The sequence below is a fragment of the Esox lucius genome, chromosome 13, assembly GCF_011004845.1.
Source record: "Esox lucius isolate fEsoLuc1 chromosome 13, fEsoLuc1.pri, whole genome shotgun sequence".
NCBI classification, from domain to species: domain Eukaryota; kingdom Metazoa; phylum Chordata; class Actinopteri; order Esociformes; family Esocidae; genus Esox; species Esox lucius.
Window position 1 is genome coordinate 28,233,243 of NC_047581.1, and position 25,682 is coordinate 28,258,924.

Sequence of the window (25,682 nt, forward strand, 5' to 3'; positions counted from 1 at the left end):
TCCAACTCACCACCAGGTGGTGATCAGTTGACAGCTCCGCCCCTCTCTTCACCCGAGTGTCCAAGACATACGGCCGCAGGTCAGATGAGACGACAACAAAGTCGATCATCGACCTGCGGCCTAGGGTGTCCTGGTGCCACGTGCACTGATGGACACCCTTATGCTTGAACATGGTGTTCGTTATGGACAAACTGTGACTAGCACAGAAGTCCAATAACTGAACACCACTCGGGTTCAGATCAGGGGGGCCGTTCCTCCCAATCACGCCCCTCCAGGTGTCACTGTCGTTGCCCACGTGGGCGTTGAAGTCCCCCAGTAGAACAATAGAGTCCCCAGTCGGAGCACTTTCCAGCACCCCTCCCAGAGACTCCAAGAAGGTCGGGTACTCTGCACTGCCGTTCGGCCCGTAGGCACAAACAACAGTGAGAGACCTATCCCCGACCCGTAGGCGCAGGGAAACGACCCTCTCGTTCACCGGGGTAAACTCCAACACATGGCGGCAGAGCTGGGGAGCTATAAGCAAACCCACACCAGCCCGCCGCCTCTCACCATGGGCAACTCCAGAGTGGTGAAGAGTCCATCCTCTCTCAAGGAGTGTGGTTCCAGAGCCCAAGCCGTGCGTAGAGGTGATCCCGACTACCTCTAATCGGAACCTCTCAACCTCACGCACTAGCTCAGGCTCCTTCCCCGCCAGCGAGGTGACATTCCACGTCCCTAGAGCTAGTTTCTGTGTCCAGAGATCGGGTTGTCTAGGCCCCTGCCTTCGACTGCCGCCCGATCCTCTTCGCACCGGCCCCTTATGGTCCCTCCTGTGAGTGGTGAGCCCACGGGAGGGCGGCCCCACGTCACCCGTTCGGGCTGAGCCCGGCCGGGCCCCATGGGGGAAGGCCCGGCCACCAGGCGCTCGCATACGAGCCCCAACCCCGGGCCTGGCTCCAGGGTGGGGCCCCGGCTGCGCCATACCGGGCGACGTCACGGTACTCATAATGTTGTTCTTCATTAAGGGGGGTTTGAACCGCTCTTAGTCTGACCCGTCGCCTAAGACCTGTTTGCCCTGGGAGACCCTACCAGGGGCATATAGCCCCAGACAACATAGCTCCTAGGGTCACTCGGGTACTCAAACCCCTCCACCACGTTAAGGTGGCAGTTCTTGGAGGGGTATTTGTTGACCTCAACTGAGGATGTCGTCGGGCGGTGGAAGGAATACTTCGAGGATCTCCTCAATCCCGCTGTCACTTCTTCCATTGAGGAAGCAGAGGATGAGGGCTCAGAGGTGGACTCGTCCATCACCCGGGCTGAAGTCACTGAGGTGGTCAAGAAACTCCTCGGTGGCAAGGCACCGGGGGTGGATGAGATCCGCCCTGAGTACCTCAAGTCTCTGGATGTTGTGGGGCTGTCTTGGTTGACACGCCTGTGCAACATCGCGTGGCGGTCGGGGACAGTGCCTCTGGGATGGCAGACCGGGGTGGTGGTCCCTCTTTTTAAGAAGGGGGACCGGAGGGTGTGTTCCAACTATAGGGGGATCACACTTCTCAGCCTCCCCGGGAAAGTCTATGCCAGGGTACTGGAGAGGAGAATACGGCCGATAGTAGAACCTCGGATTCAGGAGGAACAGTGTGGTTTTCGTCCGGGCCGTGGAACACTGGACCAGCTCTATACCCTCTACGGGGTGTTGGAGGGTTCATGGGAGTTTGCCCAACCAATCCACATGTGTTTTGTGGATTTGGAGAAGGCATTCGACTGTGTCCCTCGCGGCATCTTGTGGAGGGTGCTTGGGGAATATGGGGTCCTGGGTCCTTTGCTAAGGGCTGTCAGGTCCCTGTACAACCGAAGCAGGAGCTTGGTCCGCATTGCCGGCAGTAAGTCAGACTTGTTCCCAGTGCATGTTGGACTCCGGCAGGGCTGCCCTTTGTCACCGGTTCTGTTCGTAATTTTTATGGACAGAATTTCTAGGCGCAGCCAGGGGCCGGAGGGTGTCAGGTTTGGGGACCACACAATTTCGTCTCTGCTTTTTGCAGATGATGTTGTCGTGTTGGCCCCTTCTAACCAGGACCTTCAGCATGCGCTGGGACGGTTTGCAGCCGAGTGTGAAGCGGTGGGGATGAAAATCAGTACCTCCAAATCCGAGGCCATGGTCCTCAGTCGGAAAAGGGTGGCTTGCCCGCTTCAGGTTGGTGGAGAGTGCCTGCCTCAAGTGGAGGAGTTTAAGTATCTAGGGGTCTTGTTCACGAGTGAGGGAAGGATGGAACGGGAGATTGACAGACGGATCGGTGCAGCTTCTGCAGTAATGCAGTCGATGTATCGGTCTGTCGTGGTGAAGAAAGAGCTGAGCCGCAAGGCGAAGCTCTCGATTTACCAGTCAATCTACGTTCCTACTCTCACCTATGGTCATGAGCTTTGGGTCATGACCGAAAGGACAAGATCCCGGATACAGGCGGCCGAAATGAGCTTTCTCCGCAGGGTGGCCGGGCGATCCCTTAGAGATAGGGTGAGAAGCTCGGTCACCCGGGAGGAGCTCAGAGTAGAGCCCCTGCTCCTCCACATCGAGAGGGGTCAGCTGAGGTGGCTTGGGCATCTTTTTCGGATGCCTCCGGAACGCCTTCCTGGGAAGGTGTTCCGGTCCCGTCCCACCGGGAGGAGACCCCGGGGAAGACCTAGGACTCGCTGGAGGGACTATGTCTCCCGGCTGGCCTGGGAACGCCTCGGTGTCCCCCCGGAAGAGCTAGAGGAAGTGTCTGGGGAGAGGGAAGTCTGGGCATCCCTGCTTAGACTGCTGCCCCCGCGACCCGGCCCCGGATAAGCGGAAGAAGATGGTATGGTATGGTATTTAAAATATATAAATTTTCCGTATGGGAGCATACAGCATACAACTCTATAGGTGTGGAAAAGAGCATACAACAGCTTTCAGTAGATGTCAAACAGCAGATGTCCAACTGCAGCACCTTGGTAGGGCCGAAGTCATCATATTTTTACCACAGCAAGAGTTGGCATTACCAAGCTCTGGATAGCTCCCATGGCAGTGGCAGTTTTTTAAAAGTGGGCAACAAGCTAGGTAAGTTTTTCTAATGATAGCTAGCTAATTTCATTTTTATTCAAGTTGATGATTCATGAAAGAACTGGTTTGGAATAGGTGGTAATATGTGTGTTGGTACTTTAATTCAGTGTTATGCAGTGTTGAACGTTCAAATGAGCCTTTTAATGTTGCACACACATAGCCAGAACTGAGCTAGCAAACTTAAAAAATAAGTGAATCAGAAACACCATTGGGCCCTTTATAACACATCACCCCGGACAGGTTTTACATCCGTTGCATGTGTATTTAGATTCCGGTAATTTTATATGAACATTTTACACTTGTGAAATCACCTAAAATGCATGAAAAACAATGTGTATTTATCATTACTTAAGCAACGAGTAATGTCTTAACACTGAATTGAAAATGTTTTGAGATAAGAAATGTAACAGAAAAACGACCTACTCAGCCAGTTTAGATCCATCATTGTACTCTATCTTTAGACAGTCTTCTGTTTGACTCCAACCTGTTCTTTCACTTTCCCGACAAATTCCACATGAGGCCATTAGTGCCTCTAATTCTGTAGCCCAGAGCCGTTACTTCTCTGTGTGAAGAGAACACCATGACTACCTCAGACAGATGGCGGAGGCCTTTGCTGGCTTGTTCTTCTTCTCTCTGGCAATGTTTTACTAGAAAGATATGTTCCTCAGAGAGAGGTCTATGACTGCCCCCTCCATCAGCTCATTTGCAACCTGCTCTTTAGCTGCCTGTCTGCCTGGCTCTCTCTTGTTCGGAAATACTGCATTTGAAGTTTAGACTAAGACCAAAATACACTCACCTAAAGGATTATTAGGAACACCATACTAATACTGTGTTTGACCCCCTTTCGCCTTCAGAACTGCCTTAATTCAACAATGTGGCATTGATTCAACAAGGTCCTGAAAGCATTCTTTAGAAATGTTGACCCATATTGATAGGATAGCATCTTGCAGTTGATGGAGATTTGTGGGATACACATCCAGGGCACGAAGCTCCTGTTCCACCACATCCCAAAGATGCTCTATTGGGTTGAGATTTGGTGACTGTGGGGGCCATTTCAGCACTGTGAACTCATTGTCATGTTCAAGAAAACAATTTGAAATGATTCAAGCTTTGTGACATGGTGCATTATCCTGCTGGAAGTAGCCATCAGAGGATGGGTACATGGTCGTCATAAAGGGATGGACATGGTTAGAAACAATGCTCAGGTAGGCCGTGGCATTTAAATGATGCCCAATTGGCACAAAGGGGCCTAAAGTGTGCCAAGAAAACATCCCCCACACCATTACACCACCACCACCAGCCTGCACAGTGGTAACAAGGCATGATGGATCCATGTTCTCATTCTGTTTATGCCAAATTCTGACTCTACCATCTGAATGTCTCAACAGAAATCGAGACTCATCAGACCAGGCAACATTCTTCCAGTCTTCAACTGTCCTATTTTGGTGAGCTTGTGCAAATTGTAGCCTCTTTTTCCTATTTGTAGTGGAGATGATTGGTACCCGGTGGGGTCTTATGCTGTTGTAGCCCATCCGCCTCAAGGTTGTGCGTGTTGTGGCTTCACAAATGCTTTGCTGCATACCTCGGTTGTAACGAGTGGTTATTTCAGTCAAAGTTGCTCTTCTATCAGCTTGAATCAGTCGGCCCGTTCTCCTCTGACCTCTAGCATCAACAAGGCATTTTTCACCCACAGGACTGCTGCATACTGGATGTTTTTCCCTTTTCACACCATTCTTTGTAAACCCAAGAAATGGTTGTGTGTGAAAATCCCAGTAACTGAGCAGATTGTGAAATATTCAGACCGGCCCATCTGGCACCAACAACCATGCCATGCTCAAAATTGCTTAAATCACCTTTCTTTCCCATTCTGACATTCAGTTTGGAGTTCAGGAGATTGTCTTGACCAGGACCACACCCCTAAATGCATTGAAGCAACTGCCATGTGATTGGTTGATTAGATAATTGCATTAATGAGAAATTGAACAGGTGTTCCTAATAATCTTTTAGGTGAGTGTGTATATCCAGTGGTTGATTGAGCTTCTACCGTCAAAATGGATCACAAATTGTTCCCTGAAGATCTGGGAATTCCAAGCCATTTAAAATGTTTCATTACTTAAGATGATCAACAGCATCCTTATTTAGTGAATTGGCTTGTAACATTTGTGGTGTTTAGTCTTAGATTCATCCTGGTGGAGAGTTAAAGGATCCCCATTTTGTTCGATGATGTTAAATTGTTCTTCAACCTAAAAGAAGTCTATAGGCCAGGAGCAACTTTTATTCCGTAATGGCTGGTCCCGGCATGTGCCATGTTGGTTGGTACTTTTCTATGTTCTATGTAGCTCTGTTCTGGTCTTCCTGTAAATATGTTCAGTTTAGTGTCATCATTGGAATTGGTTTCCCCTGTGTCTCGTTAACCCCTTTTTAAGTTACTGTTTAAGATCCTCTTGCCCTAATGTTTGTTGTCGGCCAGTGTTCAAATTGAATGTTCTTTTCTGTGTTTTGGATTGTCAAGTTTTTTCATAAAAGTCCTTTGTTTGGAGACCTCTGTGCCTGTGTCCTACAATCTCACCTGAAGAACATACCAAAATCCATGGAGAATTGTCATTACTAAGATCAACTTACTTTTGCCACCTAGCCTGAAATCAATACATATGATTGGTGCCTAGGAGTTAGTTTTATGTACAGGTGCTGGTCATAAAATTTACAGGTGCTGGTCATAAAATCATCAAAAAGTTTATTCATTTCAGTAATTCCATTCAAAAAGTGAAACACAGACTGATATATTTTAAATGTTTATTTATTTTAATTGTGATGATTATAACTGACAACTAATGAAAATCCCAAATTCAGTATCTCTGAAAATTTGAATATTACTTAAGACCAATACAAAAAAAATATTTTTTGAAATGTTGGCCAACTGAAAAGTATGAACATGAAAAGTATGAGCATGTACAGCACTCAATACTTAGTTGGGGCTCCTTTTGCCTGAATTACTGCAGCAATGCGGCGTGGCATATAGTCGATCAGTCTGTGGCACTGCTCAGCTGTTATGAGAGCCCAGGTTGCTCTGATAGTGGCCGTCAGCTCTTCTGCATTGTTGGGTCTGATGTATCGCATCTTCATCTTCACAATACTCCATAGATTTTCTATAGGGTTAAGGTCAGGCGAGTTTGCTGGCCAATTAAGAACAGGGATACCAAGTTCCTTAAACCAGGTACTGGTAGATTTGGCACTGTGTGCAGGTGCCAAGTCCTGTTGGAAAATGAAATCTGCATCTCCATAAAGTTTAAAACTTCCTGGTAGACGGCTGCGTTGACCTTGGACCTCAGAAAACACAGTGGACCAACACCAGCCGATGACATGGCACCCCAAACCATCACTGACTGTGGAAACTTTACACTGGACTTCAAGCAACGTGGATTCTGTGCCTCTCCTCTCTTACTCCAGACTCTGGGACCCTACATTTTTGAATGGGTTTTGTTACACAATCCTCTCCAGGGTGCGGTTATCCCTATTGCTTATCCGCTTTTTTCTACCACATTTTTTCCTTCCCTTGGCCTCTCTATTAATGTGCTTGGACACAGAGCTCTGTGAACAGCCAGCCTCTTTAGCTATGACCTTTTGTGTCTTGCCCTCCTTGTCCAAGGTGTCAGTGGTCGTCTTTTGGACAGCTGTCAAGTCAGCAGTCTTCCCCATGATTGTGTTGCCTACAGAACTAGACTGAGAGACCATTTAAAGGCATTTGCAGGTGTTTTGGGTTAATTAGCTGATTAGAGGGTGGCACCAGGTGTCTTCAATATTGAACCTTTTCACAATATTCAAATTCTGAGATACTGAATTTGGGGTTTTCATTAGTTGTCAGTTATAATCATCACAATAAAAATAAACACTTGAAATATATCAGTTTGTGTGGAATGAATGTATACATTATACAAGTTTCACCTTTTGAATGGAATTACTGAAATAAATCCACTTTTTGATGATATTCAAATTAGATTTTATGACCAGCACCTGTATGTTGAAATGATCTGAAATCAACTCTGTAATTGGTTTAATGTTAGAGTTCACTGGCTTGCTATTGTTTCTCCGTTGCGGCCCTTGTGCCATCCGAGTGAATTCTGTGGGTGATTACTCGGCCCTCTTTCAGGGTAGTTGCCTTCCTGCTTGTTGGGCCCTGTCTGGGGTTACCCATGCTTCTGACCTGGATTATATTTTACAGACTCTGGACACAACCCGCATACATTTATTAATTACTACAATTTGTACTCTTAAAATGTTGATCTGGCACTGCCAGGAGAGGACTGGCCCCCCCTCAAAGCCTGGTTCCTCTCTAGGTTTAGGTTTCAGCCCTTTTTAGGGAGTTTCTCCTAGCCACTGCACATCAACACTGTTGTTGCTTTCTCCTTGGGGTTTCAGGCTGGGTGTTTTGTAAAAGCACATTGCGACAACTGCTAAAAAAGGGCTTGTGAAAAGGGCTTTATAATATACATTTGCTTGATTGACAATTTCAAAATAAAGCAGGATCACATGGACCGTTCACTTGTATTAATTTATAGCTAGATGTGGCTTTAGTTAACTGAAGTTTGCGATGGCTCCAGTTTCTCCTAGCCCATGGACTTTCAGAATGAGAAACCATCTAACATTGTGTTATTAAAGGGTGAACTTCTCCTTTAAGAAATAGACTCTGCATGGCATTACATAACACAATAAGCAAAAAATTGTAAAGACAGATTACTAATAAACTGGGGGCTGGGCAATAATCTGCCTGTCCATCTGCACCACTGGAAGGTATAAATAACCTACATCCAGGGAAAGAGGCTCGGATGAAGTCATCGAGGATATGATGAGTGTGTGTGTGTGACAGAGAGGGACTGAGTGTGTGATTGAAAGATAATGGGGCATAAGGCTCACTACTCAGGTTTTAATCCCATCCCATCTGCATAGTTAGAGATGGGTAAACATTCCAGAAACAGGTCCATCGAGCCAAAATGCAAATCAGTGATCAAATCAGAAGTATTTGGTCTGGTAATGGTGTACAGTGCCCTCTAGAATTACTGGCACTCAAGGTCAAAACCAGCAGAAGGCTTTGGGAACATTTAATTTTTGTTTATCAGATTGTTCTTAAAATATAAAATAAATGAAAGGTACAGTTGAGTTAAAATTGTTTACAAATTATTGCTGATAAAAAAATTCATTATTTTGTGTCACCATTGTTAAAATATGAGCTGAACCCTTTTTTATCAGTGAACATGGGGATGGTCTGAGAACGCACAAATTAAATGACTGTTGAGCTTCATAAAGTACTAGAAAAAAAATGAACTAAATATCTGAAAATACCCATCTTCGCAGTAATTAAGAAATGTAATACAACTGCAGCTGTTATGAACTTGTGGGGACACAGGTGTATTTTTCCCAATATAATGAGGTGAACGGTTTGTGCAAAAACAATATCCATGGATTAAAATTGGAGAATTGCAGAAGTTGGCAACAATTAGACAAGCTAGTTAGGTCCAAATAATTTGGACACTGACACAATTTTCCTTATTTTGGCTCTGTACACCTCCATAATGGATTTGAAATGAAACAACCGAGATGCAATTTAAGTGCAGACTTTCAGAAGTAATTCAAGGGGTGGAACAAAAATATCACATGAAACGTTTAGGAATTACAACCATTTTCATGCACAGTCCCCTTATTTTAGGGGCTCAAATGTAATTAGACAAATTAACACAATCATGAATAAAATGTATTTTTTAATACTTTGTCGAAAATCCTTTGCAGTCAATGACTGCTTGAAGTCTGGAAGGCATGGACATCACCAAACGTTGGGTTTCCTCGTTTGTGATGCTTTGCCAGGCCCTTACCGCAGCTGTCTTCAATTGTTTGTTCGTGGGTCTTTCTGCCTTACGTTTTGTCTTTAGTGAGTGAAATGCATGCTCGATTGGGTTGAGGTGATTGACTTGGCCAAGCCGAATATTAGACTTCTTTGCCTTAAAAAAACTCCTGGGTTGGGTTCGCAGTATGTTTTGGGTAATTGACCATCAGTAAAGTGATGTGCCGTCCAATCAACTTCACTGAATTTGACTGAATCTGAGCAGACGATATATCCCTGTACCCTTCAGAATTCATCCGGCTGCTTCTATTTTCTGTCACATCATCAATAAACAGTAGTGAACCAGTGTCATTGGAAGTCTTGCATGCCATGTCATCACACTGCCTCCACCCTGTTTTACAGATGATGTGGTGTGTTTCATTTGTCCAAAGAATGCTGTTCTAGAAACGGGCTGGCTTTTTTAGATGTTTTTTGCAAAAGTCTAATCTGGCCTTTCTGTTTTCTGTTGCAGCCTAAGGATGGCCTGTTTCACTTGAATTGAGAGCTCCTTTGTCCTCATGTTGTGGGTTCACAGCAAAGGCTTCCAAATGCAAATGCCACACCTGGAATCAACTCCAGACCTTTCACCTGCTTAATTGATAAAGAAATAATTAAGGAATAGTCCACACTTGTTCATGAAACAACTTTTGAGTCAATTGTCCAATTTCCTTTGGTCCCTTGAAAGAGACAGTCTACATATTAAAGTGCTGTAATTCCTGAACCCTTTTCTCCAACTCAAATAAAACCTGAGAGATTGCACTGTAAGCCCATATTCATTATTATACTGTAACTTGTTTTACATTATTTTACCATATTCATTATTTTACTGTAAACAGGTTTTTTCTCGATTTCCACGTGTAATTGGTTTAATGTTACCACGTGTATATGGTTGTATTTTGAAGACAATTCAATGCATGTAAAAAAAAAAAAACACAATAGAACTTGCGACTCAAGACAGTGTTTTGCAGTGTAAACCAGGGATGATCATGCAGAAAAAGCCCTGATCCCCACAATAAAGTATGGTGTGGATATATGATGTTGTGGGGATATTTTACATCCAAAGGACCCAGGAAACTAGTTATGAAACAAGGCATCATAGACTCTGTGAAGTATCAAGAGATTGTAGAGCAAAATGTGTTTGTTGTTTGTCTGCTAAGAACCCAATGATCCAAGCTTGAGCAATGACCATCTCAGTGTACCAGACCTAGTCGCTATTCAAAACATGTGGGATGAACTGAACAGGAGAGTTCATAAACAAGGACCCAGGACTCTGAAGGATCTGGAGAGATTCTGCATGTATGCGTGGTCTCAGATCCATTGCCAAGTGTTTTCTCATCCCGTTAATCAAACTTTTTGGTCAAGCAACAAACGATCAAAATAGACCAAACCGAGCAGGCCTTGTTTCCTCCTGCCTCCCACACATACAAACGTGCTGCTCACGCAATTTGTACAATATGATGGGGCTGAAAATGGGCTTTAAAATATGTTATCCAGAGTGACTGACATTATGTGAGCTAGTAATGTTAGAACACCCCGTCATTGGTTTAGAGTGCTGTATTTATAAAGCATCTTTTTGTTCCCTGTATTAAAACAACCAGTCATTGGTATACAGTGCTGTATTTATAAAGAATCTTTTTGTTCCCTGTATTAAAACACCCAGTCATTGGTATAGAGTGCTGTATTTATAAAGCATCTTTTTGTGTATGAATCATTAATTGAATACTATTTAAAATGTATTAATCATTAATTGAATACTATTTCAAATGTAATAATCATTAATTGAATACTATCTAAAATGCATTTGTTTCTCATGAAACTGGTTGCATCAAGGCTAAGGTCTTCTTAGAAGTATCTACTATATGAAATGTGTTTGGATCTGTTTTACGGTTTTTCAGTTTTTCTAACAGTATGTGTTTGTACAATGTGCATCACCAAATCGCCCTCATCTGACCATGGGTTAACAGTGTGCTGAGCTCAGACATCCTGACATGCATGGATGTTGGGAACATTTCATTCAATCGTTTCTGTCACAGGCTTACAGATATTTACTGAAAGACCGAATCATCAATGACCTAACCTATATAAACACATCCGCTGAAGTGGCGCACAATAATGAAAAGTTAACATAATTCAAGACCTGCAAAACCCCTTGCCTTTATTGTAGTAACTGCTTCACTGTGCACTTGTGGATGTGGTTGTTATTTTGTGCTGGTTATGAGGACATTATCGATGTGGTAAAAGGCACACAAATGTAAAACATTTTATTTAGTTACTAAAAACAACAAACCCGGTGTTATGTCCATAGTTTGTAGAACAACGTCACACCATCATTCTTACACATTCACATATGGTAACGTTGAGGGCAGCACCTGGCAGTGATTTAGATTCTTGCTGTCACACCATTATTAGCGATGAAAACAGTCCTTAAACAGACACAACGAACGCCTATCTCTTTGGGTGTCACTTTGAAGGTTGTCTGTGTCGATGTAATGCTTCATACCATTCCAGTAAGTGGCAGATAGACAAAGGCTAAATGTTTTAGCATAACTTTTAGTTGAAGTGTCACTTTTGTTTCTCTCAGTGGTTGTTCGTTTTCATAATCCTTGAGAGATGATCTGTGGGAGCTGGAGACACAAAGGGCCATGCTTACTTTCCGTAAACAACATCTCATCAAAACATATCTTTCTGTCTTCCTCCTTCACATCCTTCCTTTGTTCTGCATCCATCTCTCTATCTCTCCCTACTCCATCTCTCTCGTAGCTTGTTCCACTATCTTTAGGATCATTATTTCTACAGTTAGGTAGTAAACATCAAACTGATGAGATGAGAGCTGTTCTCGTTCCCCCTCTCCCTCCCGTTCTCTCTCTCTCTCTTGTCATTCACTTCCTCATTTTATCTTTTCCTTGTTCCCCAGACTGTGGCTCGTTGCAGTTGAGCAGAGGGAAGCCAGTCTGCTGAGTGTAAACAGATTGACAGATGGATAGTCCCAAAGCTGAGCCAAGGAGCTAAGAGGATTTATATGGGTGTATTTTGTTTTTGTGTAATGTGTAATGTTTGTCGTGTTATTTTTCTTCAGGCTCCTTCACACAATGTCGGTAAACAGTCAGTGGTAGTCTGTTTGGCAAATTAGTATTTAAAAAGTAATGCCCCGCACCACCATTAACAACCTCCATGACTAGGCGGCAGTCAGTAAGTATTTCTGCTCCACACCCTGCTGCTCCTGGGCTGGTATCAGTACTGGCGCCCTCTCTTGGCAGGAGGGCACCTTGCAGGCCTTGTAGAGGATCACAAAGAGGATGAGGGTGAGGAAGCCCACTACAGAGTTACACACTATGGCCACGATGGCCCATGAAGACAGACCAGTCTCCATCGGTCAACTTCCTGTTCACACTAAAAGTTCCCTGGATACAAAAATTTGAAGTTACACTCAATCCAGTGTCAGTAGCTTACTGGCGTATCCAAGTCCATGTTCTGCTGTGGGCTTTCGTGGCTTTTGGTTGTCTGGTGCTGTGATGTCCCTTATGGAGCCAGAACAAGCACCTCCAGAGAAAAGAAATATTAAGATTTAATACATGACTGTGTACACGCACATTTTAAACATACATGAACCCATGGGAGCACATGCTCTTTACAGATATTCACTCTCACACACACACACACACACACACACACACACACACACAAGAGAAAACGGGCAGTGTTTCTCCGAATTCAGGTCCTCCCTGTACTGGGACAATGTATCCTAGGTGATCATGTCCTCTCCTTAGGGATCCTGCTCTCTAGGCCAAAACAACACACTGGAGGGGGTGATGGGAACAATGCAACATAACACTAACAGGTGATTAGGCGCATTAGAACTCATTAAAATGACTTCCCACATTCAAAGCACTCTTTTTAGGAGTGCGCAATATTGAACATTTTTTAAAGTGTTTATTTAGTTACCGTAGTGTAGAGTATATTTACCGTATGGTTTTAGACCTAGGTGATCTGACTGTGATGGCGTCCATGTGAGTGGATATCATTTCAATCACACTTCAATATAAAGAACTCTCTCCCTGTTTTCTCATCCAAGCCTTCATCTCAACTGCCTTCCAATAAGGCCATGCGTTTTACCATGCAATGACTGAGTGAGGCAAGCGGAGAGATGCTGCTGTTGAAAACTCCCTTTCCAACCTCCCTCTACTCTCCCTGCCTCTTCTAGACAAACCCAATCAAGACGCTACAGTTTTAATAAGTGTTGTGGCAGCTGTGCACCTGATGGACTTTAAATAATAGAGTTGAACCTGATTTCACACCAATGGGAATGAACGAGGATGCCGAGGCATCAAGCCATGTGAGAACCAAACCACAGTGCTAAGTACATTTTTGGGTAATTCCCCTGTCAGCACACTACCAGCTCTGGAATGTTACGTAGAACTCTATTAACAATGAGAGGGGAAATGAGACCTCAGGCTAGGAGGAGGAGGATAACCTACACATCTGAGTGGAGACAGAGAGAAAAGTGGAGAGCACCAAGTTAAAACGACTATTTACATTGAGAGGGATGATCTTCATTTTACAGACCAATTTTTCATGATTTTGTGTGACTCATGCAAAGCAAAACGTTCAGCCTGAAGACCCCATAAAGGAGATACTTTCTATGAAGCTCATATGAATAATGCATTATGACAGTTTTCCCCTAAGCATCATACAGCAGTATAATGACAATCATTGTGATACTTTCAAGATTTCATTGTTGTCATTGAGCAGCACATCATTATTACTGCAACGTCCTTTCTGTTGTTTTTTGTCTTAGCGAACTAACTCCTTCAATTTTTATTAAAACTACAGTTGTTTATCAGTGAACAGAAGTTCTGTGTTGAAAATATATTTCACCATTCATTAAATTACTATTACTTTGTGTTATCATCCAAACGATACACTGAAAACATTGAAAATACGTCATGCATAATTCATGCTACAAACCTGTTTCCAAAACAATCGGAGCAGTAAGAAGTATCTTTTATGACATACAAATACATGGCTTTCAGCGAATCAGGGTTCCAGATTCAAACCACCCTGTTTACAGCACGGTATTATAAATGATGTACATGGTCTTCATAGAAAACGTTACCTTTTTAGATTTTTGAGTGTGCTGAATTCAGATCTGATATTGTGTTGGGGGAATACAAAGCAGCAGCCCCAGTTGTGCACTAACGACCTTCTCACATCATGTTGCACCAGTAATGAATTATTAGATGAATCCTAGTGCACATGCCACAGTTCAAACCTCATGGTTCTAAAGAGGACATGACCAGGGCTTTTGGGCTTACTGCATGACATTGAAATAAGTCTGTTCTACATAAAGCTTTTCTGTCTTCTACCCTCCCCAACAAGCCTAAGGAGAGACTGGCTGACTGACTGACTGAGGTAATGTCAATTGGATTTCAGTGATAGAGTGTAACATTCATGAGGCTGGTCCCCTAAGACATGGTCAATATATAGATAAACCAACTTCTGACTGTTATGCAATGGCTTTGTTGACCAGAGCTTGTTATAACAGAGTGTGTGTGTGTGTGTGTGTGTGTGTATGGATTTAGGACTTAGAATGCGTTCTTTGTAATCAACTAGACAATAACTGTCTGTGTGTGTGTGTGTCTCTGATACACAATGCATGCTCAGACTATCCTGTGATACCCCCCCCCAAAAAAACATACAAACACACAACATTCATGTACTGCAAACAATAGACTAGAAAAGTTTTCCGCATGGGAAAATCAAATTGTTCTACAGTCGTTCTATAGCCCTGTCATCATGAAAGCTATCCTGGTCATTATAACTAACTCAGCATGACACCAAAACAATACCCTCACAAACTCACATGCAACTCACTCCCCGCTTCACTCAGCAGAATGTTCCTTCTGGAATCACCATGAGCACAGATCCTCCCCAGACATCTCCGCCAGTCCATCAGAATTGTCCTCTACAACGGATTTAGTGGCATCCACAGAGAAGCAGGACTAAAGTTAAACCCCAACAACACAATATTATTGTTTGCACAACGCATGTGTTGCCAACCGCCGGGCAAATCTTCCCCACAGTTCAGAGGTGGTTCAGTGTCCAGGGTGCACTGCTGGAATGAGAGCTCCTGCGAGGTCTGACCAAAGTTCAGGCTATGGGAGGGAATGAGATTTGAGCAAGGCGACAGAGTAGTGACGTAACTGTCAATGTGGATCACTGTGATGTCGCACACTCCCCCTACTCCCATTCCTCTCATTCTGTTCAGTTAAACTGAGCTATTTTAAGTAACTTAACTCCAAGAACATCCTATCAAAGGCTTTCTATCTCACGCATTGATCATGGAATACCGTCACATTGCACCGACCCATTAATGTCCGATCAAGTCGTTATAATGAAACTGCTGCCACATGAAATGAAATAAGCAAACTTGGCCAACTTATTTTATGCATCACCATTTGGCATGAATGAACACTCACAGTTGCGCGAATGGGGACGATGTACTCTGCACATTAGTATGTGAGGCAGCAAGCTGTCCCCTTGTGCTCCTTTCAGAGTGTGGGAGTACAAAGACAAAGCCTTTTTCAGACCAGATGCCAGACCCACGTCAGACAAAAGCTGCATAGAGGACGATGCAAAGGGAGGGGGTTTGGGATGGATGTTGTCCCTTAAGTTCGCTTGTTGAATTGACAAACTTAAAAGTATTCTGCAGTTTGTACTTACATACGTTTTAAGATATGATAAACATAGACAATGCAACAGAATTTTGAAATTCCAGTGAAATTATCCCTTTACATGAATACAACTACTGTAAATCACAATGTAACTTAACTAACAGCTAGTCATAAAAAATATTTTGGGGAAGTTTATTTTGAGTGAGTACCTTATGTCAATCATTTAAAATGTTCTTGGTTGTAATATGTCAATCATCAGCTATTTTTGGAGCAATGATAACTCATCTTTAGGTCAGTGGAAAATCCTGTGGGCATCATACAACAATACCAATATGTTCCAGAGATTTTTTGAGATTTTTGTGACAAGACCATTTTTAGAAAACAGCTGCCAATGACTCTTAACAAATGTATATCTTACTCCAGTGTGTTTAAATTTAGAGTATATAACATTATCTATTTGTAGCTCAAACAGTGAGAGGATTACAAATGCTTTGAAAAATATCTGATGTGAAAAAAATCTGATTTGATAGGTCAGAAGATCTATTTAGTTAAAACATATTTCAGAATTGGGCTGGCTTGGCAAACACTTTGACAGTGAGAAATGCGATGTTTGTATGTGTCTGTCGACACACACACACACACACACACAGACAGTGACCTACTCTTATCTGACATGACATGTTTCTTGTCTGCCTGTCAATAAATGTTCCCTCACACAAGAATTTTCCTGTCAAAATGCAGCAAGTGTCTGGGTATTTGTGTCTGTGGATCTGTGGAAGCACAAGTTAGTTTGTGTTTGTTAGAGAGAGATAGCAAAAGAGTGAGTCTAAATTGAAATCCAAACGTGATTTCCCCTAGCCATCATTCTGTGGCATTCTCATCTTAAGCCTGGTCTATGTAGTGTAATAAAATCAAAAGGAGATGAAAGAAAAGCTTCCGGAGCTCAGACTGGGATCATATTAGGGTTTTAATGAAACTCATTCTTTTCCAATATATGCATGACATAATAATGGAGAATGAGACATCTGTCTTTCTTCAAATACTTATTAAATACCGAATGAATATAAATATGTTATTTAAACTGTTGTTTATGAAGATAAATAAGGTATTCTAAACCAGATGTCTCACTTGCCGATGAATTGAATCCGAGGCATGTGTGATTGCACATCATGGGTTTGACATTTTATTCCTTTACACTGTCCTAATTACATCAGTAACCAGTTTCTACCAACAATTAGGCACCTCTGGAGTTTGTGGCATATGGTCAACATACCACAGGTACTCCGCGTTACATTTAGGAACAGCTCTTTAGGAACAGCTCTAAGCTACATACTGTATACTGGCCATACACCACGCCCTCTTATCCGTTATTATTTAAACATCTCTCACACAGAAAACATCTAGGAAGTCCTGTTTTTCATCAAGTGACCGAGGACATCTTGTGGTAACTATTATAAAATGTTTTGTGAACTGCAGTAGATTGAAAGATTTCTGAAATTACAAAATGAACACAAAGACATCATAAAGTACTTCTGCACAGACATTTTATTGTTGAAATTCATGTTTTGTATTTCTTTAGTTGTTCATCATCGCCTGAGAAAATAGACAGACAGGTCATTACTGACATTTCCTGCAAATAATTTCTATCATCAAGAAAAACCTTGTATCCCACTTTTTGAAATATTTTTTATATTTAAATTAAAAGTGCTTATTCCCCTACACATTCTGGGAAGATTGACTGATTTTTTCCAATCAGATGAGCTCTTTTCTCAATAGTTGATTAAGAAATGCGCAGCTTGTGGCATTTAAAGCTACATTTGGAACGACAGCTCAACTCGTATCTTTAACGGCACAACTGAAAAAAGATTTGAAGTGAAAAATCCAATTAATGGTGAAAAATGTCAGAATGGTACTGTCTAAAATGTGATTAATTGAAATGTTTGGATAAAACACTGATGTCATGCTCAATAAGATAATTAGAAGGCGTGGAAAAAAATCTCTGTGATTCATGAATACGTTCTTTTACCTGGTCGATCCAGTCGTTGAAGTTGGACACCCGGGTGAAGACTGTAGGCTTTTTCACATAGTTACAGCCCAGACCAGACACAAAGCTGGCAATTCCATGGACCTCCCAGATTCCCTCTTGGTTCTTGCAGTTCAAGGGGCCACCAGAGTCACCCTATAAGATGTGAGTAGACAAAGGCATTGATAATTGAATACAGATTTCTATTTATTTTAACATTATTCAATTAACACATTTTGTTACAGCAAAAACTTGTGGCAAGGGAACGAGAAATCCGGGTAAACTCTCGACATAGCTTTTACCTTGGTGGTATTTGAAATTGATACTTTTTTGGATGCCAGTGAGATGCTCTAACCTCATGGGAAACGTGTGAGCTAAGCAGAGGCGGAAGGCTTTCTATAGGGGGTGATACACAAATCCGTGTGCCTGAGAAACTTCCAGAGTTCCAGTCGGGGAGGAGCAGAGACCACCAAAGGGGGTCAATGTGTGTTGAGGAGGTCGAAGCTCCATGAGGTAGCATGGCCGTGAAAGGGTGAGGAAGGGTGAGGAAGGGTGAGGAAGGATGAGGAAGGATGAGGAAGGGTGAGGAAGGGTGAGGAAGGATGAGGAAGGATGAGGAAGGGTGAGGAAGGGTGAGAAAGGTGAGGACTGGGATCTTCTAGGTAACGTGGAATACGTCTGGGGGTCAGTACTGTGTATTCGGGCCCGGGCTGCAGAGTCTGGGAAATAGTGGAACATATCAAGCGCGCTGCCCCCCACCTCTAACTGGATTCAATTACAGTAGTCCAGAACTGATGTCACAAAGGTATTTTTAAGGGTTTCTGCTACCGGGCCCACGAGGGATGTACCGAGTTGGGAGCGGACCCAAACCAGTTGACATACACACGACAGACTCTTGTTCTGTTCCACCTCATCATGACCTGCACCCACCTGGTGTCCCCAGGTCTAAACGAGGCCCTGATTGAAAGACATAAAAAAGAACGAATGAATCCGTGAAGGGCAACTCACGTTGCAGCCAGCCACGATCCCATCTCCTCCAGCACACACCATGGTGTTCCTGAGAGCAATACCCCACCAGTCAGGCTTGGAGCAGGTGGCATGGTCCACCACGGGCATCAGAGCCTGCTGCAGGTTGTCAGCAATGGGGCCACCAGCTTAAGCACGAGCAGGGGTCACACTGCAGTTAGTTACTATACAGTACATATTACAAAAACACACCACATGCACACGCGCACGCACATGCACGCACGCGCACACACACACACACACACACACAATGGCTTACTGGAAAGCCTTCCCCAGCCGGTGATGAAACATGGGTAATTGTTTTCCAGCACAGTGCCGGCAGCCGGGATACAACCAAGTTGCACGTGGTCACTCAGGGTCACATGCTCAGACAGTTTGATCAGGGCAATGTCATTTCTGGCCAAACAGAGACAGGGGAGAAAGCAAAAGTGAAATTAGAAGATGGACAAATTATGCTAATGAAACTTAGGAACGTTATATTGGGTCCATTTTAAATGTTCTACCGTGTTGCACAGAGTATCCAGTGTTGATTAGGTCAAGACTAAATTAAACAAATTGCCAAGAAAATGCACAAGCACAGATTCTCATATCATTCTCATTCATTATTTACATTTATTTTATTACATTTGGAATATGTGCAAGTCTGTCAATGTGTGCACTGTAGCCTTACCCAAGGGCCACAAAAATGGGGTTCCACTTCTCATGGACAATAAGCTTCTCAGGGATAATGGCCTGGGAACCTTCCTCAGTGTTAACCAGGTTGTGCTTTCCAATGAACACTCTGTAGGACAGGCTGGGGCTGGGAGGATTGGAGAAGGTAGAATAGTGGCCACAGCGCACATATACGAGTGGAAAGGTTTGCCAATCTCTCTTTCCACAAACAGTCTACTTTAACAAACATTTAATCAAACGTGATTACTTCACATGCTGTCAGGACAGCTGGGGAAGAAGGGACGCATGTGCGTGTGTGATTGCTTAACCTTTCTTACTTGATGCAATGAGCAGCGGTCATGACCCAGTTGCTGGCAATCAAGGATCCTCCACAGGTGTGTCTCCACTCACCATTCCTGTTATACTGCAACGAGATCTGAAGAGAAAGACACACAAAGACAGGGAGAGGGAGACGGGAGATGGAGGGAAAACATTCATTGGTGATGAACAGAGAGTTTGTTGGAAAAGACTGAAGGCTAATGGAGGGACCTCCTCATAAAAATGCGTGCAGAACAATCTGTTGTAAAATGGCCCCTAAAAGTAATGCAGAAAAAGATAAGCACGGTCCAGTATTGAAAGATAGGTGTGTCAGTGTACCTGCCAGGGCCAGCTGTGGGGCTTAGCGTCCACTCCATTGACCACACGGGTGGTCAGAGGCTCGATAGGAGGGGTGCCACACCCGAGGACTGGCGGGGGTAAACGGAGAGACAGTTTAGGGCCAGAACGCACAAACATACATACCTGATTCAACTGTTGTTATTGATTGACGGTCGTTAGTTTCGGACTAAACAGATTGAATCGGCCACGTCGGTGTTTGGCTGTGGTAAAGTCCTACCCATTCTTCAGCTCTCTAGAATTGCATTTGGAGTGTATATGTTGGTCATGTATGTACACCGAGGCTGAAACTTACCACTGGCGATGAGCACTGAGGCCAGAACAATGGGGATCATGATGATTAAGACCTTGTCTGCTTGTCTGCTGGGCAACAGTGTGTCACATGTGAATTTAAACCTTTGTCTTCATTGATGCCGCGCCCATTTTGATAACACACACTTTCTGATTGGCCCTCCATGACGCTTGTGGGTGAAGAACAAGAAAACTGATGGTTGTAGTCTGATTCCTGACAGACTTTTGTGACAGATGCTGTTCCTGGAACAATTCACATGGCCTTAACTTCACTTTCCACTCACCAATGTACATAAGTATTTAGATATTGACACAGGTAGTTTTTTTTTGGTTCGCTCTGTCCCCCAGAATTCTGGATTTGAAATGATACAATGATGATGGGGTAAACACTGTCAGCTTTAATTTGAGGGCATTTCAATGCAAATTGGAGGAACCATTTAGAAATAACTGCATGTCTTGTCCATTTTAGAGAACCAACTGTATTTAGACAATTGGCTTCACAGCTGTCACTTATTAGAACGGTGTGTGGGTTTGTATCATTAGTGCATGCACAAGAGGGGTGTCTAGTCTCTATTCTAGACTTTGCATTTGTATTTGGAGTCGGTTGCTGGTGTCGGATGAGGACCAAAGAAGTGTCAATGCAATTCCAGCAGGTCATCATGTTGCTGATGAATCACAATAAATCAGCAAGACAATGACCCCAAACATACTGCCAGAGCAGCCAACAAGTTTTTCAGGGTCAAAAAAGTGGAATGCTTACTGGCCAAGTCAGTCACCTTACCTAAATCAAGACTACGTATAAAAAGGGACTGTAATTCCTACATGGCTAACAGTTTAAAGTTGTAAATACTCTCAATTTTAAGCTATCCAAATCCAATGTGCTTGAACACAGGGCTGAAACAACAAGCCTTGTGTCACTGTCCAACTACATACAGACTACACTGTATGTGTATTTCCAAATCTCTTGTCAAAACAAAAATATGTATGCAAGCCCTGACAGCAGACTAGCAATGCAAGGATGATTCTTACCCAGCTGGGTAGTGGTTATCAACTGAGCTCCACCAACAGTAGTGCATAAACATGTTGCTTACACCTGTCAAGTCCTGTTGAGCTCTCAGACAAGGAGTGAACATTGCCACAGGCTAACCTCCTCCCTTTTAGAAACCATGGGAATCCAGCACATGTCTCAGTGTTGATGCAATAAAGACTTCTGAGGTTTTCAAAATGAACCCTTAACAGTAATAAATGTAACTATGACACCATATTGGATGTCAAACGTGGATTTAAAGTCTCCTGGTTATTTCAAAGAGATGTGGTCAAAGAAAAGATGTAGCGAAGACGGTGCACAGACAGTTTTCTGAAGTAGCCTGTTTTTAAAGACCATGAACCCCTGGTTGGGAACTGCTGGTCTTATATGTTCCATTCATATAGGCTAATGATAAAGTAATCATTTGATTGGGTTTATAAATATTTTGTGAACTGCTGAAAAAAAAAAGAAATTAAATCATAAAAAAAAAAAAAGCATTTTCATGTATTATGCTTCAGTAGGCTGTCTGTTTCTTTGTGCTCCTGTGAAACATTGTTACTTTTGAAAATAAAATGTCTTACATTTTGGGAGTTATTTGACAATTGTTAGTGTTTTGGAAACCTACGAGTGTGTTAGATAGACGTATGCAGAAATAGCCAAGGATAAAGGACAGCATGACTAAGTGGAGATATTTATATATAAAATTAAGTTTGAGCTAAAATGACTCACTTGGCCTCTCTAGCGTTGACCCTAATTTCTTCTGCAAGTTGCTCATATGGCCTTGAAATATCTACTTGAACACCCACTCAACTGGAAATGCATCTCCCGCATGCTGACCTCTGAAGTCACAAGGACCTCAAACAGCATGTTTTTGGCAGTTATGTACATCAACAAAGCATGATTTAGTAAAACATTATGGGCCAGTTTTGCAAACACAGACTAAGCCTAGTCTAGGACCAGAAATCAAGGTCAACGGAAAACTTCATTGAGCTTAATTTCTTATCCTATATTAGGCTGAATCTGTGTCTGTGAAATAAATCAACAAGCAGTTTTACAGTTTATTTACCATTTAAGGCATTATATTATACCATTATACCATTCAAGCTATTATATATAGAGGTCAGTAAGGAATCTTTCCATAGTCATCCACACATTTATTTAACATTTTGAAAATGATTAATGAGATGTTTGATGAAAATGTGAACCCATTCTGGATTGCAACACTGTCCAGGAAGCAAGGTTCATTGTCCTGCACGAGGAAAAAGCTGCAGATATTCCATGCTGTCGGCTCAGGGGCCCCATCTTGCATCCGTTTTGTTACTGGTCAAATGTGTTTTTATAAATGGAATGGTCTCGAACCCAACAGCATAGGCTACGGGGACATCGCTGACACCCCAAAAAGAATCATAAGGTAAAGACAAACAACGGGGATGACAGCCACAAACCACCGAGCAGCACTGCAATCAATATATTCAATAAAAACAAAAAGTGGTGCCCTGAATACATTAAAAACCTACAATAGGGGAAAACGTGGGTGCCCCTGTCTACTGCTGGAACGTAAAAAAAAATTCCCCTTACATAAGTCTAACTTAAAACATAGAAATACTTCCCTAACTTGTATAGATTAGCGGCCCTAATCTAACTACCTGCTGGGGCTCATAACAGTAATCAATATATCCAGTTGGGGACTTTTTAAAGAAAAAACTTCTTTGTCAAACGTCACATTTTGGCCTGGATCTGTAATATGTTATATGTGCTGTATGGTAGTGATATTTGATAAGCAGGAACACTATTACACCTCACTTAGTCATGAAATGTTGTGGTTTTGATGACACGGGGCACATAAGCCTACACGACACAGACACACACAACGGACCATTTTTCTCTCGTCAGCGGCACTTATGCAACCGACAGCATGAGAGTCGACTGCATCTTTAAGCAATAATACATTAGAGACCATCTTTTTCTATATTTTAATCATGGCTGTGATGTGGTCATAGCCACGGGGCTACGTTAATGAGTGCGTTTAAAAATGTGAGTACACGCACTTATTAAACATTTATAAACAGTTTACTTATTATGAACACATTATTTGGGCATCATGTTTCTAATGTGATGTGTTAAACATTATTTATTCATAAAAAAGCCATCTAATAATATAGTGTTTAACATTTCTTACTATATGGTTGGTGTAGTTTGATTAGGGTTAGGGCTACTTGTAGGCACTGGGGATAAAAGAAAGATTGTGCCCAAAAGGTTGGATTTAGAACATTCTGAATGAGTTAACTGGATGGTATTTTGTAGGGGCTTGAATTTTTTGTAGGATAATTAAATAATTCCATCCAGGTCTGGGGTATGAGCCACTGACATACAATGCACTTGTTAGCAGACTTTATGTAGCAGTATGTTACCAACCGTGACTAGAAGGGTACCATATCTCGGTTACCAATTCATAGATTGATAAAATGACTTACAACGTTGCCAAGTTTACTCATCCCTATGGTTAAACTGAATGAAGTTCTTTAACTTATCTGGAAAAGGAAATGCAATATAGCCGTCAACCACTAGATGAAGCACTCTATCCATAAGACATAGGAGCACAGAGACGGAAAGCATCTCCTCTGTGTGTGTGCTGTTATAGCGTCTGTTCCAGCATGGTCAGTGCTTTTGAGGCCATCACTGTGTAAGACAGTTGTTATTGTTATTGAGTTGTGACCACCTGACCAACTGGGGGAACAACACATTACCAAATGTGTCATTAGGAAGGATCAACCAATTAGGTTGAAAATTTGTAGACTACATTAAAAAGGGGTATGTGTTCAAAAGCAATGTGCACGGCATGATGTTTTCTCCAAACAATAATCCACCGTGATAAAATCTTACTATCTTTACCTGATTTTCCACATCAAAGATATGGGCAGATAATAGTTATTTTTAATACCATTCTCTTTGGGGAAAGACATATCTACATTTCATTTTTATGTTTTGTTTATTTAGTTTTATATCTTCCACAGCTCAGATCTTTTGCTAACAAGCCACCAAGATCTGAAGTTATGCCCCAATAGATTGTCCGATCTTAGAAATGAGTGTTGGGCACCCATTGTAACCATTAAAGCTCCGCTTCTGCCTCTAACCATCTCTATGCACAAATCCCCATCAAAACCGGATGCCGTTTTGCTAATAACAACAGCTCACATCCTCAACAGCTTGCATCTCCAACAGCTCGCATCCTTAACATCTCGCATCCTCAACATCTCACATCCCCAACAGCTCGCATCCTCACCATCTCGCATCCTCAACATCTCACATCTCCAACAGCTTGCTTCCTTAACATCATGCATCCTCAACATCACACATCCCGAACAGCTCGCATCCTCAACATCAGGCATCCTCAACATCACGCATCCTCAACATCACGTATCTTCAACATCCTGCATCCTCAACATCACGCATCCTCAACATCACGTATCTTCAACATCATGCATACTCAACATTACGCATTCCTCAACATCTCGCATCCTCAACTTAATGCATCCTCAACATCATGTATCTTCAACATCACGCATCCTCAACATCTCACATCCCCAACAGCTTGCATCCTTAACGTCTCGCATCCTTAACATCTCGCATCCTCAACAGCTCGCATCCTCAACAGCTCGCATCCTCAACATCTCACATCCTTAACATCTCGCATCCTCAACATCATGCATCCTCAAAATCACGCATCCTCAACATCTCGCATCCTCAACATCAAAATCCTCAACATCACGTATCTTCAACATCATGCATCCCTTAACATCTCGCATCCTCAACATCACGCATCCTCAACATCATGTATCTTCAACATCACGCATCCTCAACATCACGCATCCTCAACATCACGCATCCTCAACATCTCACATCCCCAACAGCTCACATCCTTAACAGCTCGCATCCTCAACATCTCGCATCCTTAACATCTCGCATCCTCAACATCTGGAGGTGGTGCATGTTTGGCATCTATTATTCAGGAATCCATGACTCCAAACTGTTGAGCGATGGTGTATGGATAGTATATTAAGCAGTTCATTTTGCAAGCATTTATCAGCTAGCTCATCCTGGATGGCATGCCAGACTGAAAAGGTCATAGTGAAAAGTGCAATAATCCTTGGGGGAATGACACGCAGAATTACCCCGGAGGGGCATTTATTATCTTTGTTTGCCTCTCAAAATGTCATTTGTTTCATACCAAACGATAGCTGCTGAGCCATTATGTGATTTCTGCAAAAAGCTGCCACCTCTCTCAGGAATGTACTCTCTGAAATGTAACGTATAGCTTATCTTCCATCAGAGGAGTATCCTGTTAAGAAATATTGCTTGAAAGTTGCAACTGGAAAAAATTTGTCTCACTT

General features: G+C 42.7%; 1 protein-coding gene and 1 long non-coding RNA gene across 2 annotated transcripts; both read right to left on the reverse strand.

Moving 5' to 3' along the window:
* Positions 1-11,056: 11,056 nt before the first annotated feature.
* LOC109616520 lies at positions 11,057-15,238 on the reverse strand. The gene is made up of 2 exons (XR_002197668.3): positions 14,788-15,238; positions 11,057-12,467 (listed from the first exon to the last, which is right to left on the reverse strand). It is a non-coding gene; the product is annotated as an uncharacterized LOC109616520 (long non-coding RNA).
* A 1,912-nt stretch (positions 15,239-17,150) lies between these two features.
* Positions 17,151-20,332, reverse strand: ela3l (elastase 3 like). The gene is made up of 8 exons (XM_010876885.2): positions 20,269-20,332; positions 19,956-20,044; positions 19,637-19,734; positions 19,318-19,446; positions 18,907-19,043; positions 18,630-18,775; positions 17,625-17,777; positions 17,151-17,191 (listed from the first exon to the last, which is right to left on the reverse strand). Exons 1-8 carry the CDS (start codon positions 20,306-20,308, stop codon positions 17,174-17,176), a joined length of 810 nt encoding a protein of 269 aa, XP_010875187.1. The 5' UTR covers positions 20,309-20,332; the 3' UTR covers positions 17,151-17,173.
* Positions 20,333-25,682: the final 5,350 nt, after the last annotated feature.

What these genes read in the sequence shown, in the direction of transcription:
- ela3l (XM_010876885.2), bottom strand. Translation starts at nt 20,308, where the DNA reads ATGATCCCCATTGTTCTGGCCTCAGTGCTCATCGCCAGTG. An exon ending in ACCGCTGCTCATTGCATCAA is followed by an intron (nt 19,447 to 19,636) that starts GTAAGAAAGGTT and finishes CAATCCTCCCAG; the next exon opens with CCCCAGCCTGTCCTACAGAG. An exon ending in CCCATTTTTGTGGCCCTTGG is followed by an intron (nt 19,044 to 19,317) that starts GTAAGGCTACAG and finishes CTGTTTGGCCAG; the next exon opens with AAATGACATTGCCCTGATCA.